Genomic DNA, 16,112 nt, shown 5'->3' with positions numbered 1-16,112 from the left:
CAACTTACTATTGTTACTCCGTACGGCAACTCGAGATGGACTCTTCTGTAACAGCACTAGGTACGGAGTACAAATACAGTGGAATGCTGGGAAGGGCGAGTCAAATGCAGCGACTCCAGTGACTGCTAGGTACTAGATTAGCACTAATAATACAAGGTTAGCACTAAACTCGTTTGCCTGTGGGCCACTTACAGTAGACGTACTCTGTACTAGGCACCTACTAACTACTAGGTAATAACTTACAAGTACTCGCCGACGCCAGCAACCTTGCTGTGAAAGTACTTACTTACAAGTACCAGGTACCTACGGAGTACCCTGTAGTTGTGCACTGTGCTCAACTACTACAGCATACGGCTGGCCCTTCCGACGGGCTGCATCGTCCACCAACAAACACACCTTTACTTATACGTGCGGTATAACCTTCGACACAGCTGTCCACTTGGAGCCGCCTTCTGCACCTGCACCCTCGCCTTACCCTCGCCTTCCACCGCTCCTCTCTTGCGACCGAGCAAACGCTTCGACGAGCCGACGGGACGAAGCAGCAAGCAGCCATCGGTCAGCCTGCTGTTCCGTTTCTCGGACCTTGGCCATGGCGGACCGCGAGAACGGCGCCTCGGGCGATGCTCGAGCCAAAACGGACGGCAGCAGGAAGCGCTCGTCCCCGGACGACGGCCAGGATGATCTCCCGCAGCCCTACAACGCGAGCTCGCTGCAGGCGGCGAAGCGACGGCAGCTGTCACCGTCGGACCAGCCACGCAAGCAGAAGCGGCCTGGTGCCCGAGCCCGCTTCACCGAGGCCGAGCGGGAGGCCATCCGCCAGCGCCAGCTCGATCGTGACAGAGCGGCGGCGGCGGCCGAGGCCGCCTCGGTCGAGCAGAACCGGGTGCGAGGCGTGCACGACGTCGTTCGCCAGCACTACAACAGCGTCCCCGAGCGTGGCCGCGACTGGAGGACGCGCGACAGCAAGATCAAGGGACTGCGCGTCTTCAACAACTGGATCAAGAGCTGCATCATCCAACGCTACTCGCCCGACGAGGACCACGCGCCCGGCTCGCGCGAGCAGGGCCGCTCGACCGGCAAGGACCTGCTCGTCCTCGACATGGGCTGCGGCAAGGGAGGCGACCTCAACAAGTGGCAGCTCGCGCCCCAGCCCATCGAGCTCTATGTCGGTCTCGACCCAGCCGACGTGAGCATCGACCAGGCCCGCGACCGCTACAGGAGCCTGGCCTCGCGCGGCGGTCGAGGAGGCCGCGGCGGTGCGTACCGGCGACCGCCCCCGCGCCTCTTCGACGCCCGCTTCCACGTCAAGGACTGCTACGGCGAGTCGATCGAGGACGTCGACATCGTCCGCCAGGTCGGCTTCGACCCCTCGCCCATGAACCGTCGCGGCTTCGACATCGTCACCATGATGTTCTCCATGCACTACGCCTTCGAGTCCGAGTCCAACGCGCGCACCATGCTGCGCAACGTCGCCGGCGCCCTCAAGAAGGGCGGTCGCTTCATCGGCTGCATCCCCAACTCCGACGTCCTCGGCGAGCACGTCCGCAAGTTCAACGAGGCCCTCGCCGCCAAGAAGAGCAAGGGGACCGAGGCCGCCGCCGCCACTGACGGCGAGGTCGAGGAGGGCGAGGCGGAACCGACGGCCGAGTGGGGCAACTCCATCTATCGCGTACGCTTCCCCGGCAAGACGCCCGAGGACGGCGTCTTCCGGCCCGCCTTTGGCTGGAAGTACAACTACTTCCTCGACGAGGCCGTGGAGGAGGTGCCCGAGTACGTCGTGCCCTGGGAGGCCTTCCGCGCCCTCGCCGAGGACTTCAACCTCGAGCTGCAGTTTCACCGAACCTTTCACGAGATCTGGGAGGCCGAGAAGGATGACGCCGAGCTCGGTCCGCTGAGCGAGCGGATGGGCGTGCGGGAGAGGGGCGGCGGGCCGCTGCTCGTGTCGGACGAGGAGATGGAGGCCGCGAGCTTCTACGTCGGCTTCTGCTTCTACAAGGTCTAGGAATCGGCTGAACGGGCGACGGGCCTGCGCCGTGCTCGACATGGTGGGTGGCACGCATCCACCAGCGAGCGCATCGATCCATTCTGCCGCTACACGCTATTCATGCTCACTACCTCCCTGCCTGTGCGTGCTCTGCCTCGTCTTTGTATTCTAAAAAGTGACGGTGCTGCGGGGAGTTGCAGTAGTTGGGTATCATTAAAAAGACGTTCGACAGCTCCTCGCCATGCAGCATGGCCCCCCGCCACCGCCCCCTTTTCCTTGCGTCGCCCATCTCTTTGCCGGGTCGAAGCGCCGCCCGGATGGGTGACGAGCGCGTGCCCATTCCGGAGCGGACCAAGAATGCAGCCGCCGACGAGCCTCGCTACGCCGCGTTCGTCGATCGCCGCCAAATCATGACGGCGGCGATGGCGGCGCATGCCGTGGCCGCCAGCGCCATGTAGAGGCTCGTCCGGTCGGGCGTCTCCTCCTCCGTCTTGGGAAAGCCGAGGCTCGGGCTCGTCGCCGTCTCGGCGAGGGTGACAAAGAGCTCGCTGATGCTGTTCCACGTCACGCTCACGTGCAGCGGGTGGTTCATGCTGAGCGACGACGCGTACTGGTCTGGCTGCAGCTCGCTCCGCTGCGTCGTCTTGTCCTTGTCGGCCTTGAGGGCGGTGTAGACCGAGGGCAGCCCGTCGAGGTGCGGGTGCTTCGATCGCATGTCGACAATGTGAGAGAAGGAGTCCGGGTCGGACGAATCGTAGGCGTAGCAGATGAGGTCGCAAGACTCCAGCCTGGACTGGTTCTCCAGCACGGCCGGTTCCAGCTCGCCGAGCTCCTCGAGGATGAGATAGACCTGCTTGCCGCCGGGGAGCTCGACGCCGTTCACCGCCCGGCGGGGCTTGATCGTCGGCCGGTGCAGGCCCTCGAACGAACGGTTGAGGAAGGCGTCGAGAAGGGACGACTTGCCCGCTCCGGGGGCGCCCACGAGGTAGCACAGCACGACGTTTCTCTCCACACGTCCCGGCCGCCGCCTCCGCTTGCGAGGCTTCGTGATCTTGAGCGCCGCCGTGATGGGGTCCTTGGCGTTCTGCGGCTCGAAACCCAGGTAGGCGAGGTACTCGATGGTCGTCTTGGCCTCGAGGAACGTCGTCATGCTCCACTGCGCGAGCCAACCCTGCAGCGTCACGTGGCCGGCCTCGTTCCGCACCGTCGAGTCGGGAAAGGACGAGTCGAGCCAGGAGGCGGGCGGGCCGGGCGTCGGCAGGAAGAGGGCCTCGAGCTCGGCGTCGTTGAGGCCGCCGTCGTTGTCCTTGTCGAAGAGCAGGAACAGGTCGGCGAAGAAGCGATAGCCGGCCGGGCTGAGCTCGGCCGACGAGTGCTCCGGCACCTCGAACTTGGGGTGGAGAAACTTGTCCTCGAGGCTCAGGCTGTCGGTGTAGTGGTACTTGCGCAGGATGATCCATATCGTCTCGTGCCGGCCCTTTTCGGCGTACAGCTTGTTCAGCTGCAGGAAGCCCGCGAGGTCGATTCCGCGGTCGGTCAGCCGATGGTTCGGAAGCGACTTGGCGATGGACAGCTTGATGTTGTCGAGGTCGTCGCTCGTCAAGCTCTTGCCGAAGCAGCGCGTCTGAAAGTCGCACATCTCTTGGTCGTTCAGCAGGCCATCCTGGTCCCGGTCGCAGAGGAGGAAGACCCTGCTCAGGGCGGCGACGCAGGCCGGCTTGAGGTGGCCCTCCTTGTAGTCGAAGAGCGGGGCGATGGGGTGGGTGACGGCCTTTTGGCAGAGGAAGAAGACCTCGTTGATGTTCTTGTGCTCCCGCGCGCTCGTCCGGATGCACGAGTCGATCTCGCGAAACTCGGCCATGACGGGCAGCATCTCCTCGTCGACAATCTGAGGCGTGCTGCCCTGGCTCGCGAGGTCCGACTTGTTGGCGCACAGGACGACGGGCACGTTGACGCCGAGCGACCGGAAGTAGGGCATCCAGAAGAGGGCGACTCGCTCGTAGCTGTAGTGGTCGGCGTAGACCAGGAGGATGACGTTGCATTTTCGGATTTCCTTTCGCAGCGTCGTCCGGTCCTGGGGACGGGCCGAGGTGTCGACAATCGTCGTCGTCACGTTCTCCGGCGTTCCGATGCTCGGCGGGATGGTGATTTGGGGAAGCACCGGCTGGATTTTGTTGCTTATGAACTGGTCCTTGACGAGAGAGGCGATGAGGCTCGACTTTCCCGTGCTCTCATCGCCGCAGACGCAGACACGGACTGGCGAGAGGGAGCGTCAGCCATCATCATCGGGCATCAGGGGAAAGGGGGCAGCGCGAGGAGACGGACGTACCAGTCGCCATGTTGTGGGCTTCGGTATCGCGGCAGCCTTTGCAGATGCGTCGCCGCCGAGCCACGCATGCCTTTTTCGAGATGGGCGTGTCGAATCGACTTGGCCACGCTTCGAATGAGGCACTCACAGGGCAGCGGGAGAGGCGATGATTCGGAAATGACGAGCCTGAAAAAAAGAGGAGCTGTACTATGACCCAGCACAAGTGCTATCGCGTTAGGCGTTACGTGGGGAGCTAGCGTATTGGTGCCTGGTTCTCCGTAGTTAAAACTGTTAAAACACAGTAATTACTTACAGTATATGGAGCCCAAGGCGGATGCCGCAAGACGGCGATGGTAGGTGTACTTTGCTTGTACATGTACTTTCTTGCGTACGTGGTATTAGCAGGGCTGCTGGACATGTGAGTACACCTACAATCGCAGTCCAGTAATACGCCAACAAGTATTGTACTCAGTTCAGGTAGTGCCTATGACAAGCAAGTGCCTACGCCGTACTCCGTACAGTATCTTGTATTACTCCTTGCAGTAATTGATGTATGTATGGGCAACCGCGGGAGAGACTGCGGGTGTTGCGTTGCAACAGTGGTGGCCACCCCATCCACTAACGGCTGGTGGACCAGTGCTGGAGTAAGCGCCAGGTTTGACCCATGGGCGTGTTACGCGGGAAGCTAATGTACTGTACTTGGTTACAGCACAAGCAAATAAGAGTTACGGAGTATTAGTCGTACGTGCACTGGTACTGTAATTATCGGCACAGTCACAAGACAAGGGCGACGATTCAATTTTGGTAGCGCTTTTGCCACCCAACTAATATACTACAGTAGGTACAGCACATGCATTTGGTAGTACCTGGTGTGCCGTAAGCAAGTGCAAGTACAAGTACTTGTGCTTCACGTACTGTAATTACTCCGTACATGCAATTGTAGGTACTAGTACCTACTTGTACATGCAAGCATCCATCACTGCACTCCATGATGGTGGACACCTGGAACATGGGGGAGTTGCAAGCAAGTTTGCTAGGATACGTCACAGCTTGGAGTCCCGCATCACTGAACAGGAATCTATGGGGAGAAAGGATTCCCGTGTCCATCATCATCTGCACTGTACTCTGTACTCGTATGCGATTGGAATTGGCTCGTTTCTGATGTGACTTGGCATCGGGCACGTGGACAAAAGGTCGTATTGATCGCACGGGACTCGGGAGACTTGACTCTCCTGGGAGCAGTACTCCGTAGATACTTACCATGCAAGTACTTGTACATGTACTGTACGGTACGGCACGGTGGGAGTAGGCACTACAGTACAAGTAGGGTGCCTCTGTTGATAATACAACGTGTGAGCCTTGCACGTAATACAGAGCACGGAGTACGGATACACGTTTGCTGTATACTAGGTACCTAGGTAAGCTAATAACCGCACGCCGTGAGCGCTAGCAATGGCGCAGTACCGAGCAAGTACTGTACTTGTACACTTAGGTACTGTATTTGCTACTCCCACAGTTCAGCCTAGAAATTCCGTCCATCCCGCTCAACGCCAACAGCAACAAAACTATAGCGTGTGCCCGATGCCGCGAGCTTTGCCTTTGCACCTTTCCCCTCGGACAATGGCCGTTCTGCGTCCCCCAGGCCATCGTTCAACGGCTCCCTGAGTGTCCATCACCACGAGCATTCTCAACCACGAGCACGGCAAGGTCTGCATGGACGGTACGGAGCACGAGTAGCTCGTTCCTGGTGGCAATTTACCGCTGCTGGAGCTCGAGTCAGCGTCATCGACCACCCCACACCAACCCCAGCTCCCCGTCCGGCACAGCTCCCGTGGAATCGTGGCATTTGGGGGAAGATCAATCGAGAGGCTGCAGACAGTCGTCGCCGGCCGATCACGGAGTGCTACCCGTCAGCCTGGTAGCTCATGCTTGCGGGCGGCGCGTACCTTGCTCCCAAGCCCTGTGCTACGATTGATTGCCCAGCGACGGAGCATTCCAGCGACGTCACCCCCGCCTCTTCCCAGCGTCGCACCGCCGCCAACCTCGACGGGAGTCAAGGACGGCCGACATGTTGTACGTTTGCATCGCTCGCATGCCGCCGACGTGCAGCTCGCTCACCGATCCAGCGTCCTCCCGCCACCCCCGCGATATCCCGGGGCGGGGCCCTACCACCCGGTTGGGCTCACGGGCATCGTGCCCTTGATGGAGACCAACAACACCATCGCCAACCCGACGGGCCCGGAGTGGCAGTTTCTCGCGGCCGAGGGTGCACACACCCCTTCCACTCCTCCCATAACCAAGCCGGAGCGCGAGGCATGCTAAAGGGCGTCTTAGGAACCTACGTGCTGAAGGAGGACCTCCAACTCGCCACTCCTCCGCCCCATCCGTCGGAGGCGCCCATCGTGAACGTGAACCCTCTGGCGACGAGCCCGCAGCCGGCGACGGCGGGTACCAAAATGTCCATCGTCAGCCTCGAGGCGAAACCGCCGCCGTTCCTGTACAAGGGGCCGGCGGAAACGACGCTGTCGCTCGGCGGCGCCGGATCCAGCGTGCGGGACCGCTCGACCGAATCGCGCCTCTCGACCGAAGGCGCCGTGAGCAGCGAGGATGGCCGCGGCACGTCCGCGAGCGACGTGCCGACTGCCTCGGTCACCTTTGGCTCCGCGCCGGCGTTTGGGGAGGGAAACGCGCTGCTGACGCAGGCTCCGGTCCGGGACGTGAACAAGAAGAAGAAGCCGAAGAACAGCGTGACGAAGAGCAACTCGTCCTTCATCTCGAGGGTCATCGTCAACGAGAACCTGTCGCGAAGGCTGACGGATCGGCCGGCCGACGGCATCTTCGCCTTCGGAAACGTCAACCGCGCCTTCCAGTGGCTGGACCTCTCGTCCCCCAACAAGGTCCGTCGCCTGCCTCGCCAACCGTCGGAACGGACGGGCTCGGCCGTCGCGGGGCGCTGACAAGCGGCGCAGCAAGACTACCTGACCAAGATTCTCTTCACCAAGGCGCACTGCCTCTGTCACGACGTCAACAAGACGACCAAGAGCCCGTCGCACATGGACGTCATCATGGGCTTTTCCACCAGCGAGGTCATCTGGTGGGAGCCCATCTCGCAGCGATACACGCGCCTCAACAAGAATGTGGGCACGCCTCCCGAGGATGTCGACGGGGTGCTGACGGCGGACAGGGAGCCATCAACAACACGCCCGTGGCCGAGATGCAGTGGATTCCGGGATCCGAAAACCTCTTCCTCGCCGCGCACATGGACGGCTCGCTGGTGGTGTACGACAAGGAACGGGACGATGCCCCCTTCCACCCCGAAGGAGAGGCGCCGAGCAGCAGCGCCGGGAGCGAGGCCGACGACGGGCCCTGCGGAAACGGCGGCGGCCACCGGCCCAAGATCCAGATCCAAAAGTCGGTCCACTCGCGGAGCCAAAAGACGAACCCCGTGGCGGCTTGGAAGCTCTCGAACCAACGCATCAACGCCTTTTCCTTCTCGCCGGACAGGCGACATCTCGCCGTCGTGAGCGAGGACGGCACGCTGAGGATCATCGACTACCTCCGAGAAGAGTGAGCACGGGGACCCCGGGTGAGGGAGTCGGACGCTGACGACGATGGCCTGCAGGCTCCTCGCCTTGTTCAACTCGTACTACGGCGGCCTGACGTGCGTGTGCTGGACGCCCGACGGCAAGTACGTGCTGACGGGCGGCCAAGACGATCTGGTGTCGATATGGTCCGTGTCGGACGCGGCGCTCGTCGCTCGATGTCAGGGCCACGAATCTTGGGTCACGGCGTTGGCCTTTGACCCCTGGCGGTGCGACGACAGAAACTATCGGTTCGGGAGCGTCGGCGAGGATGGCCGCCTCTGCCTCTGGGATTTCGGCGTCGGCATGCTCTATCGGCCCAAGGTAGCGAAAGGTCCACGCCGAAAGATGGAGGCGCCGCTTGCAAGCTGACGACGGGAGCAGAACGCCGCACGACGTAGAGGATCCGTCTCGTCGCCGGCCGGGATGCCGCCGCGGCTCGACTCGGGAAGCGCCGTCGGCCTGCGACGCGACTCGACGGTGGACGACGACGACGACGACGACGGCATCTCTCACCCCGTGGAGCCTCGGGCGCGGATTCCGATGCTGCCGCCCATCTTGGTGGGCACCCTCTGGTTTGATTTTGGCCGAAGAGGATACGATCCGCTGACGCGACCAAGACGACGTCGATCGACAGCCACCCGGCCTGCTGGCTCGAGTTCAGCGAGGAGGCCATCATCACGAGCTGCAAGAACGGTGCGTCCGCATCGCCCGTCGCGCGCGAGAGAATTCGGCTGACAGCCATCGAGCAGGCCACGTCAGGACGTGGAACAGGCCGGGAAAGGGGGCCGCGGCCGGCGCTGGCACGGCGGCGTGAATCCTGACGGCCTCGCCTCGGCGTCCAAACCGTGTCCGAAAGGTGGGTGGCGGCGTCCCGCGGCGGTCCATGGGGATCGAGACGGCCGGACGATCATGTTTGACGTGCAGCGACGCCGATCGATGGAACGAGGTCCAGGCTACGAGGTAGAGACCAATGCGAAGGTCGCGGCGCAGGGAAGCCAGCGGCAACTGGACAGGCCTTGATCAGGAAGCAGGTTCCAGGCGGGCGTGGTCCGGGCTGTTGCCGTATCTCAGGCGACATCGCTGCATCGGGAGGGGGACGCTTGTTGTACGATAAGCGTGCGCGTGCGTTCGAAAAATGCTGTACGATAAGCTTGCCTTTGAAAAATGCATCGCGCGGCCCCATGTACGTCACAATTCGGTCCGAAAGCCATTGACTATTCTGCAAATGCGTGCACGCGGTTGCCATTTGCTCGTCATGGCAAGCACATGGCTGGGTCCACTACGGTGCCAGCCTGCGAGGCCATACACCTGCCGGCCAGCATCGTGCGTGCGACCGAGGCGTCTGTGCCCCGAATTTCGTCGCATGTGCACGATGCCATGCACGGCCCAGGTCTACGGGATGAAGATGCGAGGTCGAACAAATGGTTGGCTACCGTGGGCTGATGATCCGCCTCGATCGGTCCGTGTCGACGACGCACTGCCCATGCACGTTCTGGCGGAAACGTGTCCCGCGCAAACGATTCGTCGGCCGAGCCGTTGGCTGCATGGTCGGCTGTCCCACAACACGACGAGAGATGGACGATGGACATGACAACTGGCATCGGATGAGGCAAGGCAACCAAGCAAGGCGAGATGCGGCAGATGCTCTCGGCTGTTTGACACGTGAGTCGAGGGCGCGATGTAACGGGGTTGACAGCGCGGCAACGGTCGGTGCGGCCTGAGAATGGCTCGATTCCCTCCTGTGGTTGGTTGCGCTCGTCGAGTGCATGCATGTGCTCGAACGGTCGGGGAAACAAGCTCTCCTCGCACGACAGGCCTGCTGGGTTGATGAAACCTTGTCCCGAGGAGGCAAGGCGGAGAAGCGGCGAGGGAATTTCAGCTCTCTTTCATTCCTCGATGCTTCTCTTCGACCTACGATGCGACGGTCGATGGGCCGGACGACGTCGGTACACGGTATGCCAGATACGCCAGGCAAGTGGACGCTGCGCTATCGATGCGCCCAAGGTTAAAAAAGATACGAATGCAAGGCATGAACGCACATGGCAATGGAGAGGGCTCGCCACGGAGCATGCGTTCGTGGGTACGCTTGTGCGAACGGGGACGTGCGAGACGACGTCTGCAGAAGGGCGAGGACTCGTCCTGCAGGTTGCACATGCCACAGCGGCCGCATCTTGCGTGAGCATCGGAGAGATCGGAGAGTCGGGACGGATGGCGTGAGAAAAAATGGGTGCACATTCTCCATCCTTATCTCTTGAGACTGAGAGGTTGAGTTTGGCATGAAGTTGGTTGCAAGGTGTACAAGTACGAGCATAGCGTACACCTACCTATACTGTACTGTACACTGTACAGTATGCACTTACAGTATGTACTGAGTAATAATTACTGTACAGCGAAGTACGCCTGCCTACTCGTACTCCGTAGTTGGTACTTGTTCTTGTAAGTACTGTACTAGGTACTTAGGTACTTAGGTACTAAGCAGTGAGTAATAATACTTGGGCGTACTCCATAATCCGTACGTGTTTCTTGCTGTATTCCTACATTCTGTACGGACAGTGCTTGGTACTTGGCAGGTACTTACAGCGCCTTGCACAGTACGGAGTACTAACTCCTGGTATCCTATTGGCACCGGCCAAATTACGGGCATCAGTGCCTAGAGCGAACGCTTCCATAAAAATACAGAGTACAGTACTCCGTACGTGTGCAAAAGACCGGGACGGAGGTACATATACAGCACTTGTATGCTGCTACCTTAGTAGTACTAAGTACCTGATGGCAAGTACTTATAAGTGCAGTATGATCACTGCCAAGACCGATGCGCAGGGAACCGCCAGGCCTACGATTACATGTGCAAGTACAGAGTACAAGCACAGCACTTCGAGGCCCGGTGAACACCAGTGCTACCAGGCACCAGCCGATGGAGCACGCGGCTCCCCAGATAAGCGAGTGTACGGCGTACAGTACATGTACTTGTCAGCTTCCAGCATTGCGCTGGTCCGTTTTCGGAATGAAAAGGCATCATAGAGAATGGGATGGCATACGATGCGCAATGAGAGCAGGACAGATGATGAAGGACATGCGATGAGGCAAGCCGCATTAGACGGCCGTTTCACCACCCGTTCTCGTCAGTGATGGGAGGACGGGGAACAATGGCTGACTTCACGGTGCCAGCAGGGATTGATCAATCTCCATGTTCCCATTTCTTGCAGCCCAAGGACATGCATCCCATGTACTTAAAGTACCCTCAGCCGCTGTACGGGGCACTTGTCCCTAACCTGCGTACAGGTATGGAGCACGGAGCACACCAAGTACCTCCTGCACGCTTGGTAGGTGCGAAAGTACTTGGTGCTTCGTGCAGCACCATTGCGACGACCAAGTACTCGGTATTGCTACTACCTGGTAGCCAACCTCAGTATGGTAATAGTGTGATTCGTCCATGTTGTCCGTACGCCTGCCACCAACCAGCGCAACGACCAGTCGCTGCCTGTCATGTGCTCTCACAGACGGCGTCGGCGCCACCTCAACTCCGACGCCAGCGCAAACGTGTGCATGCCTCTCCGTTATCGCTTGAAAGAATACGCCACCGTCACGGCCGACGGAGAAGGAGGCGTTCGGCGCCGGCTTGATTGATGCGCGACCTGCTCCGGAGATGAAAGAGAATCCGAGGGACCCGAGTCTACGACGGCCTGCTGCATGTGCAAGTATACCAAGTACGCTGCAGTTGGCGCCGTGAGCGCAAGGCACGAGGGCGGCCAAACTCCCCCGTAGATCAAGGTACTAGGTACCGAAGTACTATGGTCTGTCGACACTTGGGCGTCACTATCTTCCAGCAGTTGTGCTACAGTACATTCGAACAAGCTCTAGGCGCGCTTGAAACTGGTGCTATAGGTGCCTACCTAGGTACTTGCTTGTACTTGGAACAAGTGTGCAGTTCGGTACAGAGCAGGTGTACATGTACAGTAGCTGTGTACAACTGGGTAGGCATTTACCTAGTAGGTATTACGGAGTATTATTAGTACGTACAACAAATTTAAGTAGTACTGTACTGTACTAGGTAGATAGAGCAGATGGGTCTAGTACCTAATTATTACCAGCAGGCATTTGCAGGAATACGAGTTCAGTACTTACCCAGTACGGAGTATCCCGGGCCCAACGTGTACAGAACACCTACTGTACTTTCGTACCGTATTGCGCGGAGGCCCAGAGACGACATGTGCATGTTCACACGCACACGTGCCTTCACATCTTGCAGGCATCTTCACAAGCCAGGTACCAATTGTACCTGCAGCACACCTGTTGGTACCCATCATGAAGTGGCTTAGGAGCGGATACGGCACGTATCATCGCCGTTCCTTTCACGCCGCGTTCCGAAATCCGTTCGCCGCGCAAACCCATTCATCCATCATCCAGGAGACGTACGTGTACACCGCTACGTCCGGCCGTTGAACGGGTGGATTGGTCTCGTCTAGCTTGTGAAAGCGCCCTTCGTCATGGCTACCCTACTACGGAGTGCCAATCTATAAATTGCCCGACGCCTGCCAACCCCCAAGTCTGGGTGACCACCGAGTCGACGCACATCGTCCTTGTTCTTCTTTGAAAAAACGACCGCCGCTTTGTGGTACTTTGAATACCGGTAGCCATCATTCATCTGCAGGGTGCAGTGCTCGTACAGTACGCCCCGCCGCTCAGTACCCGTAACCGTACGGACGCACCACGGCAAAGTGCGCTGCCATTTCCATCACCAGCCAGCAGGTCGATTCCACTGCCAACTGGACATGGTGAGTCCTGCGGCACACTTACAGCGCAAGCATTGCAGTACGGAGAACAGAGTATTACTGGCACTGCAGTTTCGAAAGTACCGGTGCGGAGCACGCAGTGTAATTCCTGTACCGTCATTGCGACTGCACAAGCGCTAGCCGCTGCCGTCCAAGTCATACCAGATAGTAGGTACCTTCGTACCAGTACCAACCACTGGGTACCAAGTGGTTCATCGTAACCCGCATACTTGTGCCTACGGATAGCGCCCGATCTGCAGCGGCCAGGGTCCCCCTCCCCTCCCCCCCACCTTCGCTGGACGGTTCCAAAACTACTAGGTACCTTGGGTGGTCGCTAGACGGGAAACGGAGAGACGACGAGCAAGTACAGTACTGTAACAGTACTTGCGTGAGCAACGGAAAGATGGCTGTGGAAGGCATCTTATCGCGGGACGTAATCAACCGGCCCACTACCGTCTCGGCCAAAGCCACTCCTGCCGCTCCTTTGCTCCGACGACTTCATCTTCAACCTCACCTCTCCTCATCGAAGTCGACTTGCACCCATGGCAGCCGCACCCGCCGATTCTACGTCGTTGCACCAAACTTCATAATCCCCATCCCCGCCGCGCCCGCCCGAGTCATGCCGTCGTTCAACCCGTTCGCCTCCGTCTCGGGACGCAGCAGCTGCAGTCTCTTCGACATTCGGTCCGTCCAGCCATCGCTCCTCCTGCCCCCCCCCCCCCCCTCCCCCCAGCCCGCCGCGAGCCACTCGCTCTGACCCGACGCCGCAGCTTGGACCAGGACTTCATCGTCTTCCACGGCAACGAGCTCGAGTCCTCCGGCCGCCTGCTCAAGGGCGTCGTCGTGCTGTGCCTGTCGTCGGCCATGCGCATGGAGGACGTCCGGCTGCGCTTGACGGGCACCCTGCGGCTCACGTACGTCCTGGCCTGCTTTCCCGACCGGCGGCGCGAGGTGGCCTCGACTCGCCTCCCCATCCCCACCTGCGTGGACGTGCCTGCTGACGTCGACAAGGTGGACCGACTCCCGATCGGCGACGCCCGTCCTCGCCTCGCAACGGATCGAACGGACGACAAACTTGCTCGAGCATCGCTGGGCGCCCTTTGTCGGCACCCACGGTAAGAGCATGACGCTGCCGTCGGGCAACTACGAGTACCCCTTTGAGCATCTGCTGCCCGGCGACACGCCCGAGAGCGTCGAGGGCATGCCCGAGGCCTCCATCACCTACCGCCTCAAGGCCACCGTCGGACGCGGAAAGCTCGCCTACGACCTCCACGCCTACAAGCACCTGCGAATCATCCGCACCCTCGAGCCCGGCGCCCTCGAGTTCCTGCACGCCATGAGCGTCGAGAACATCTGGCCGAACAAGGTGGAGTACTCCATCGCCATCCCCCAAAAGGCCGTCGTCTTCGGCGGCACCATCCACCTCGAGATGCGCTTCACGCCCCTGCTCAAGGGAATCGAGCTCGGCGACATCGAGGTGACGCTGCACGAGACGCGGGACACGTGGATCCGCGGCTCGACCGGCCTCGGCATGCGCGAGCACCGGACGCACCGCAAGGTCTCCACCTGGCAGGTGGCCGTCAATCGCGAGCACCATTGGCAGGACATGATTGACGGCACCGGCCAGGAGGGCTGGGTCCTGGCCAAGGCGCTCCAGCTGCCCAAGAGGCTCCGGCAGTGCATCCAGGACCTCAACCACCACGGCATCAAGGTGCGCCACAAGCTCAAGGTGACCGTCGGCCTCGTCAACCCCGACGGCCACATCTCCGAGGTGAGCCGGCCCCGGACGCGTGCGCACGCGTGCGTCGCATGCTGACGCGACCTCGTTCTAGCTGCGCGCGACCCTGCCCGTGTCCATCTTCATCTCGCCCAACGTTCCCTTCGACGAGAACGGCAACCTCGTCAGCCAGGCGCCCGGATCGGCCCCCATCGACCGAGGCACCGGCGCCATCGCCCCGCCCGGCTACGGCGAGCACGTCCTCGACCAGCTGTACGAGGACGTCGAAACCGTCGGCTTCCAGACGCCCGCCCTTCACTCGGGCGTCAGCAGCCCCCTCTACTCCCATTCGCGGCCCGGCTCGGCCGACAACCTGGCGGCCATGGCTCGCGGCGCACCCGTCGCGCCCGCCGCCCTCTCCTCGCGGCTCGCCGACGTGTCGCTCGATGGTCCGCGACGCACCGGCTCCTACACGTCGATCCAATCCCTGTCCGGCCGCGTGTCGCCCTCGCCCGGCATCCAGGGGCAGGCGTCGCGGTCCGACACCCACCTGGTGAGCCTGACGAGGAGCAACAGCGACCACGACAATTCGGGCCGGAACTCGGTCGAGCACATCGACCAGGCGGCGACGGTGACGGCCCTGGCCGAGCTCAGCCGGGTGCCGAGTTACGGCACAGCCGTCCGAACCCCCATCCGGTCTCGGTCGCTGATGGCGAGGGATCCGGCCCCAAACTACGAGGCGGCCCTGAGCGCGCCTCGAACGCCGCCCGCGAGCGATGGCACGGCGGAACCGCTGGCTTCCATATCGGAGGATGCCACGGGCGAGCGGCGCAGCAGGAGTCTGGTGCGGGCCGTCAACTTGACCATGACCCGGGCGCACTCCGGCTCGCCTCTGCGACATAGCCTACGTCCGGACGACGAGCCGCGCTTTTAGCATGATGCCTGCCACGACGAGGCCGCTGGCGTCGAACCAGACGCCGTCGAGCGCCGCATCATCCGCGTTTTTTTCTTTTACGATTGTGCACAAACTTTGGCCATGGCGAGCGTCACCATTTTATATTTCTCTTGTTCTTTTCTTCCTTTCTTCCTTTTTTCCTTTCTCCCTTTCTTCCTTTCCGTTCCTTTCCTTCCTTCATTCCATTTTTGTTGTATCGTCTAGACCGATGCAAAGGGACGGACCCGAAAGAAAGGGACGGATGATGACTAGACCACATTTTGTTCCATCGCTCGGTCGTTTCCGCTCCACCAGCTGGCGGGACGGAGAGGAACAGCGGCGGAGACGATGTGGACACGACACGAACACCTGTTTGATTGATTTCCTGTACGATACCCCACGGCGCGTCGGATGTGGCAATTCTAGAAGATGGCAATTTTGCGCAAAAGGCAATCGTTATCCGGGATTGAAATGCGATAGGTGTGCTGCTGCCCGCCGACTCCATGCAGAGCTGAATAAATTAGTTTGGCCGCCAAGGTCTGCTGTGGGCGACCACATGCCGCTGGCGGGGCGTCGTGGTGCACAGCCTTGCTGGTGTTGAAGAAAACCTTCTCGAACCATGGGTTGGCCGTGACTTGCTGTCTCGGCACGCATCATCACATCTGATAGTGCTTCTAGGGCCATTCCAGGTGACACATAACGCGATCCGTTAGCGCGCTTAAAGCCGTCCAGTACTCGTACAGTACCTGGCCGGGTTGTGGCAATTCGTCCACGGCCCACGGCAGGCGCGAGCGAGGGGTTGGTTGACTCGGA

The 16,112-nt window shown here is 60.5% G+C and overlaps 4 protein-coding genes across 4 annotated transcripts; 3 read left to right on the top strand and 1 right to left on the bottom strand.

Moving 5' to 3' along the window:
* Positions 1 to 589: 589 nt before the first annotated feature.
* Positions 590 to 2,002, top strand: DCS_06868 (uncharacterized protein; the record flags this gene model as incomplete). Its single annotated transcript, XM_040804155.1, has 1 exon — positions 590 to 2,002. One exon carries the CDS (start codon positions 590 to 592, stop codon positions 2,000 to 2,002), a length of 1,413 nt encoding a protein of 470 aa, XP_040654259.1.
* A 361-nt stretch (positions 2,003 to 2,363) lies between these two features.
* Positions 2,364 to 4,323, bottom strand: DCS_06867 (mitochondrial Rho GTPase 1; the record flags this gene model as incomplete). The annotated part of the gene is made up of 2 exons (XM_040804154.1): positions 2,364 to 4,240; positions 4,314 to 4,323. The coding sequence occupies 2 exons, from the start codon at positions 4,321 to 4,323 to the stop codon at positions 2,364 to 2,366; spliced, it is 1,887 nt and encodes a 628-aa protein (XP_040654258.1).
* Positions 4,324 to 6,217: 1,894 nt separating this feature from the next.
* Positions 6,218 to 8,697, top strand: DCS_06866 (putative WD40 repeat protein CreC; the record flags this gene model as incomplete). The annotated part of the gene is made up of 6 exons (XM_040804153.1): positions 6,218 to 7,189; positions 7,262 to 7,429; positions 7,477 to 7,859; positions 7,915 to 8,197; positions 8,258 to 8,434; positions 8,494 to 8,697. 6 exons carry the CDS (start codon positions 6,218 to 6,220, stop codon positions 8,695 to 8,697), a joined length of 2,187 nt encoding a protein of 728 aa, XP_040654257.1.
* A 4,354-nt stretch (positions 8,698 to 13,051) lies between these two features.
* DCS_06865 (uncharacterized protein) lies at positions 13,052 to 15,299 on the top strand (the record flags this gene model as incomplete). Its single annotated transcript, XM_040804152.1, has 4 exons — positions 13,052 to 13,332; positions 13,419 to 13,562; positions 13,660 to 14,419; positions 14,481 to 15,299. 4 exons carry the CDS (start codon positions 13,052 to 13,054, stop codon positions 15,297 to 15,299), a joined length of 2,004 nt encoding a protein of 667 aa, XP_040654256.1.
* Between the last annotated feature and the right edge of the window lie 813 nt (positions 15,300 to 16,112).

Source organism: Drechmeria coniospora, chromosome 03, assembly GCF_001625195.1.
Source record: "Drechmeria coniospora strain ARSEF 6962 chromosome 03, whole genome shotgun sequence".
NCBI lineage: Eukaryota > Fungi > Ascomycota > Sordariomycetes > Hypocreales > Ophiocordycipitaceae > Drechmeria > Drechmeria coniospora.
The sequence above is the reverse complement of the archived record's forward strand: the minus strand, read 5'-3'. Positions and strand labels throughout refer to the sequence as shown.